This window comes from Tribolium madens, unplaced genomic scaffold (assembly GCF_015345945.1).
Source record: "Tribolium madens isolate multiple individuals breed KSU strain unplaced genomic scaffold, Tmad_KSU_1.1 Scaffold_7;HRSCAF=85;Tcas5.2_LG10, whole genome shotgun sequence".
Lineage (NCBI taxonomy): Eukaryota > Metazoa > Arthropoda > Insecta > Coleoptera > Tenebrionidae > Tribolium > Tribolium madens.
In genome coordinates this window covers 10,463,513-10,470,699 of record NW_025401050.1, presented here as the reverse complement: position 1 = coordinate 10,470,699, position 7,187 = coordinate 10,463,513, and the positions used below count along the sequence as shown (strand labels likewise).

General features: G+C 30.7%; 1 protein-coding gene across 2 annotated transcripts in view; it reads right to left on the bottom strand.

Moving 5' to 3' along the window:
- The window catches only part of LOC123009982 (probable serine/threonine-protein kinase nek3), a 25,978-nt gene that overhangs the window by 6,081 nt on the left and 12,710 nt on the right, over positions 1-7,187 (bottom strand). Inside the window, exons 1-2 of one of the 2 annotated variants that reach the window (XM_044406583.1) lie at positions 2,486-2,595; positions 2,164-2,198 (exon numbers count right to left, since the gene is read on the bottom strand). In XM_044406583.1, the coding sequence (XP_044262518.1) occupies positions 2,164-2,191 (28 nt within the window). In that variant the 5' untranslated portion in view covers positions 2,192-2,198; positions 2,486-2,595. Of the gene's footprint in view, positions 1-2,163; positions 2,199-2,485; positions 2,596-7,187 lie in introns of those variants that run through there. The other variant, XM_044406582.1, reaches the window with a different exon arrangement.

Genomic DNA, 7,187 nt, shown 5'->3' with positions numbered 1-7,187 from the left:
TGAATTAGAAATTTATGGATTTTATAATTTTTAAAAAACTCAAAATCTTGATATTTGCACTAGAATCTTTGTATTTATTTAAAATGCACAATTTAGAACTAGAAGATCTAAAATTCTGGTTAATTTATTGTCGCAGAATTCATAAATTATTATCTATGAGGGCCAAAACCTTAAAACCTCATTTTTTTAATTTATTAGAAACCTTGGAATTTTATATTTCCCAAAAAACTAAAATGTAGATTTAGAAGATGTATAATTTTTGATCTAGAATTTCAGAAATTTGCTATCCTAAGAATTTGAAGAATTATTTTTAAGGTTCAGAATCTTAGAAACTCTTGAATCTATTAGAAATGTTAGAAGTTTGGGGTGGGGATCTAAAATTTCGAAATCTAACAATGTTGAGGATTTAGAATCTCAAAATCTCAAGATTTTGCATTCCTCGAATATTTTTTTAAATAAACATTATTTTAGTAACAATTTTAGAATCTTAGCGTTGAATTATTAATATTTTAGAATCTTGAAAATACGAAAATTTACAAACTAAAAACAGAATATTTTTTGATGTATTTTTCAAGAATCTGAAATCTTAAATTTGTAAAATCTCAGAAACTGTGGAAGAATTTATAGGATTAAATCTTTTTAATTTTTAGAGTTAGAATCCAACAATCTTGAACATTCCTTGAGTTTTTATTTTTGAATGAAAAATATTTAGAATTTCAGAAATTTGCTGCTCTAGAAATTTTTAAGAACCAAAATTTTAGAAACTCAAATTCTTGAATGTATTAGAAGTTTAGATTAATTTTAGAATCCAACAATCTTGAAAACAAAAATTTGAAGATCTTGTTTTTTTAACTCAAAAATATTTTATTGACTTGTAAATATTGACATCTAATTAAAGTCTTGGAAATATACGAAATCTAAGTCATGAAATCTAGAATCTTTAAAATTTTTAAAGTTTTGATATTTACCTACATTAGAAAATGAAGATCTAAAATTCTATATTCTTAGCGAAATTTCAAAAACTCTTATTTTTTTAGAAATTTTGTATTTTTATAGAATCAAAATGTTGGTGTTGCAATATTAAAAACCTTGGAAAAGGCTATCCATCTTGAGGTTTGAGGATTTAGATTTGTGTTTCTTTTTTAGAATGTTGCTGTTGAAATGTTGAGATCTTTTAAGGAATCTTGGAAATACGAAATCTTACAATCTCAAATTCTGAACAACAAAATTTTTGGATTAGAAGTTTATGGATTTTTTAAAAAACTCAAAATCTTGATATTTGCACCAGAATCTTTGTATTTATTTAAAAAACACGATCTAGAACTAGAAGATTTAAAAGTCTGGTTTTAAAATTTCAGTAATTTATTGTCCTAGAATTCGTAAATTATCTTTGAGGACCAAAATCTTAAAATCTCAATTTTTTAAAATTTATTAGAAACCTTGGATCTTTATATTTCCCAAAAAACTAAAATGTAGACTTAGAAGATGTATAAATTTTGACCTAAAATTTCAGAAATTTGGTATTCTAAGAATTCGAAGAATTATTTTTAAGGTTCAGAATTTTAGAAAGTCTTAAATCTATTAGAAATGTTAGAGGTTTGGGGATTTAGAAACTCAAAATCTCAAGATTTTGCATTCTTTGAATATTTTTTTAAATAAACATTATTTTAATAACAATTTTAGAAACTTAGCGTTAAATTATTAATATTTTAGAATCTTTACAGAATCTTACAAACTAAAAACGTAGAGTACCACTGCAATTTTTGTAAATTGTGATTGATTTTGATGGTGGTACCGCCTGAGAAAGTATCGCTCTTTAAAAATTTCCACAATTCTCACGGAAAAATCCCCGAAAAGCCTTGACTTTACTTAATTCATATTTAATTGAACTCTTTGCATTGAATACACTTTACAAGACTGACATTTCGAATTGATTGGCTAATTACATGGTACTACTCCGAGATCCGCTCACACTCCGATCCCAATCTCTGATTAAAACCATCTCCACTGTCGCAACCGACAAATTTTGAAACAAGAACCCGAAAATTGCCGGGTCTAAACCCGGTACTTACCAGTACCATTTTTCAAAAGCAATCACACATCCGTTTTCGTTGCGAAACTTGTAAAAAGAACCAAGGATTATAGGTTTAAATGGCGACTTACCCAATTTGTAAAGGTGGTACCAGTCCATCGCGCTCCTGGAACAAAAACTAGTTTAGTTTTGCAAAAATTTCATTCCAGTTACAAAATTTGATATTGGGTCAAATCGGGGGTCAAATGACAAATTTTGGTACCACTCCGATCACTTGGTACTTAGGTTTGCGTGCGCAAACCCTATTAACATAATGAAAGAGAAATGGGATCAGTGGGGCAACCAGAAGTCATCAAGTACCACCAAAAAACTCAATTTTTTGTCAAAAAATCGCTTTTTTGTAGTGGTACCGCCAAAAATATCTCAATTTTGACGACTTTTTTTTGGTATTACCGTGAGAAATGCAATTTGTGGGCTTTTTCGCGTTCTCCTTTAGGTGTTTAGAAATTTAAATGACACAAACACTTCCTTGTGATATTTGTAACGCTTTGCTTGAGTTGAGCACACGCGAGAAACTGAAGATGGTTTCAGTTCATTGCAAATATCAAGCCCTCGTGTGCCTTGACCTTAAACGGCGCAAAGTGAACCCAAAATTCCATGATTTCATCGAATAAATAAAGAAAAGTGACTTCAGTCTTGCTCAATAAAAATAGAAAAAAAAATTTCTTGTTGATGTCAGCTGGATTCTTGTTTATTGATGGGAGATGAGTTAATTGCCAAGTAAAAGTTTTAAGAGAAATATTTGTTGCTCTTATGTAAAGTTGTTAGCAAGTGTTTGGTATTTATTTTTTGGGTTGAAAAATTCTTGAGAAATTCTCGTAAAGACGGTGTTTTCTTCAAGTTGCACACAAATGACGGGTTTGAGCTTCAATTGTATTTTAACGATGGTACTTGTGCGGGAAATTGACCATGAGTGACCATGTGGGTCAAGTATTTCAGAAAAAAAGGTTTTGGATAATTGTCTATTTCAGGTACTATCCTTGGTACTACCTCTAACTCCCATAAATATTGCACATTCTTAGCAAAACTTTGAGGGGAGCATTTTGAGGGCAAAAGTAACATCAATTTCAAATTTGAGTACTTAATGCCTTGTACAGAACGAGAAAATTTTTTTTTGAAAATTTTGGTCAAAAAGGTGCTAACTCTGGACCGACTCTTTCTAATTTCTTGAAAAAATTTTTAATTTTAATACGATTTTAATATCATGTGTATGTGGCTTTAAGATACTTAATTGCCCAATTTCGGTAATTTGAGTTGGTTTGAAACTTTTCTGAAAATTTAGAATTTTTTTAAATTTTTTTAGCCCCATTTTTGGCACAATGTAATTCGGTGGTCGTTTAATAACACTCGCATTTTTGTTACACTGTTACCAATTATGTTTTCAACGTATTTTTTTCTAAAATTAAGCCCTACAATTTTTTTACAATTTTTTTCTTTATTTTTAGACCAAAAAATCAAAATTTTGAGGTCTAGCACTAACCTCTAACTTCCTCAAAAATAACACAATTACAATCAAATTTTAGAGAGAGTATTTCTAAATCGGTGGTAGTACATGACCGAAATTTGAATAATCTGCACTTTGTACAAGCCGAGAAAAAAAATTTCAAAAATATGGTCCAGTGTAGTGCTAAAATTACACTGTGCCAAGCTTTATTTACGGATAACGAACGCAAAAATGGCTATATTGACATAAAATTTACCACACAAACACAATTTGCCGTCCTTTTTTAAATACTGGTCTTAAAATTTTGATAAAACTTTTAGTTTCGGTACTATGGCCTCAAGTATCAATTTTTAGGACTAACACTTTTTCCTAAATCAAAAATTTGCAATTATTAGGCTATTTGTGCCTCTATAAGAGGCAAATTTTTACCACTTGTGCATTTTGATTAGTTATTTATATATTTAGCACCAGATTTGTTGTCAAAACTGTCATTTTTTTGTTTAGGCCTAAAAAAACAAAATTTTGAGGTCTAACACTAACCCTTTTCCTGTTACTCTCACTAACTTCCTCAAAAATGACACAATTACAATCAAATTTGAGGGGGAGTATTTCCAAAGAGGAGCTGATACATGACCCAAATTTTAATAATCTGCACTTTGTACAAGCCGAGAAAAAATTTTTCAAAAATATGGCCCAGTGTAGTGAAAAAATTACACTGAGCCAAGCTTTATTTACATATAATGAACGCAAAAATGGTTATATTGACATGAAATTTACCACACAAACCCAATTCGCCGTCCTTTTTCCAATTGTGGTTTCAAAATTTTTATAAAACTTTTGGTTTCGGTGTTATGGCCCCAAGTATGAATTTTAAAGACTAGCACTTTTTCCTAAACTAAAATTTTGCAATTATTGGGCTATTTATAGCCCTATAAGATTTAAATTTTTATCACTTGTGCACTTTGATTTGTTATTTATATATTTGACATCAGATTTGTTGTCAAACCTCTCATTTTTTGTTTAAGCCAAAAAAAAAACAAAATTTTAAAGTCTAACACTAACCCCATTCCTGTTACTCTCTCTAACTTCCTCAAAAATAACACAATTACAATCAAATTTGAGGACGAGTATTTACACGTCATAGGAGACACGTGGATTTTTTTTAAGCTTTTTTAAGCCCAATAATCAAAATTTTTTGAAAAAAAAACGCTAACTTGAACTAGAATCAATATTGACCACTTAACACCTGACACTTTCCCCCTTATCGATTTTCCCACTTAAACACATGTTTCTAAATTAACAGGAACTAATAAATAATCCCAACAGAGCTAATTTGTTGATAGCATCTGAAACCGGCTATAAAAGCACCAATTAAGAAGTTCCAAATGCAAATTTATCCTAATTGGGAAGGACACTCAAAGCACGAATTTTTTGATCCTGATAACACAATTGCGTTAACCTTGAAGGCAAATAACTCTCTTTGCTAATATCCTTGTTCCGTGTGATCCACGACCTGTCACCTTTAAACTTTCACTTTGCAAGAATCACCAATTTATTCCAAGAGTCAACATTTATGATTTGTGGTCGATTGTCATCAAGAAATTGGACTTCCGGAGGTCAAGGGCGTATCAGTGGGTGATTCCCACACAATAACGTGAAAGTTTCAATTAAAAAAAAACATTGAAGGGTCAAAGGTGAAATTGACTGAAATGGCCACCATATCGTGCAGATTTGACATCTCTTCGATTTGTGTGATCTATGGTCAACTTTCGTCTAATAGAAAGCGCAAGTACTTTCTTCAAACTCTTCATTGACTTATCGACGATTTGGTAATAAAGGCCCGCGCCTTGAACATACTTTCGTAAATCGACGGTGAGAAGATTTTGTAATTTTTTTTACCATGAGTAGACTTAAATATCGCATACGCGTTGGACTGTGAGAAATCAGAATTAATAACAATTTAATTACTCCATTATAAGCGACAAAATTATGAAATTTCTACTTAAAGAGAATTGAATTGACAAGTTGGAATGCAAAAGTGTTAAGTGCTAAGGTCGAAATGACGTGTTTCGAAATGTTTTCACACGTTGTGATAGATTCGAGTGCATTTGAATCAAAAAGTGTTAACACGGAATTTGCCTGAAACAATAGTCTTGAAAGTTGTTCATGACTTGTACTTGTCGGAAAGTGTTTATTTTGCAAACTTACGTCACTGGACACCTCGAGAAGCTTCCCACCAAATTTCATCAAAATCTGACAACATTTTTTTGATTTTGATTTTTGGGCCTAAACAAAAAATGAAAATTTTGACAATCAATCTAAGATCAGTTATGAAAAGAGCAGGTCAAAATGCACAAATGGTGAAAACTTGACTCTTATAGTGACATAAATGGCCCAATAATTTCAATTTTTTGGTTTACAAAAAAATGCTAGTTCCAAAAATTGGTACTTGGGGCCATAGCACTAAAACCAAAATTTTAATAAAAATTTTGAGGCCAGAATCGGAGAAAGGACGGCAAATTGAGTTTGTGAGGTAAATTTCATGTCAATATAACCATTTTTGCGTTCGTTATACGTAAATAAAGCTTGGCACAGTGTAATTTTAGCACTAGACTGGACCATATTTTTGAAAAAATTTTTTCTCGGCTTGTACAAAGTGCAGATTATTCAAATTTGGGTCATGTATTACTTCCGATTTAGAAATATTCTCCCTCAAATTTGATTGTAATTGTGTTATTTCTGAGGATGTTAAAGAGAGTTACAGGAATGGGGTTAGTGTTAGACCTCAAAATTTTGTTTTTTATAGTCTAAACAAAAAATGAGAGTTTTGACAACAAATCTGGTGCTAAATATAGAAATAACAAATCAAAATGCACAAGTGGTACAAATTTGACCTTTATAGGGGCATAAATAGTCCAATAGTTGCAAATTTTTGGTTTAGGAAAAAGTTTTAGTTATAAAAATTGATACTTGGGGCCATAGCACCAAAACTTAATGTTTTGTTACAATTTTGAGACCAGAAGCGGAAAAAACACATAAGAATGTGCTTTTGTGATAAATTTCATGCCAATATAGCCATTTTTGCGTTCGTTATACGTAAATAAAGCTTGGCACAGTGCAATATTTGCACTACTCTGGACCATATTTTTGAAAAAAAAATTATTTTTTCGGCTTGTACAAAGTGCAGATTGTTAAAATTTGGGTCATGTATCAGCTCCTCTTTGGAAATACTCCCCCTCAAATTTCATTGTAATTGTGTCATTTTTGAGGAAGTTACAGAGAGTAACAGGAAAAGGGTTAGTGTTAGACCTCAATATTTTGTTTTTTTTTTGACCTAAACAAAAAATAACAGTTTTGACAACAAATCTGGTGCTAAATGTGTAAATAACAAATCAAAATGCACAAATAGTAAAAATTTGACTCGTATAGTAGCATAAATAGCCCAATAATTGCAAATTTTTGGTTTACGAAAAAGTGCTAGACCTAAAAATTGAYACTTTGGGTCATATCAACAAAAYTAAATTTTTTATAAAAATTTTGGGACCAGAATTAGAAAAAGGATGGCAAACTGTAATTGTGTGGTAAATTTCATGTTGATATAGCCATTTTTGCGTTTGTTATACGTAAATAAAGCTTGGCACAGTGTAATTT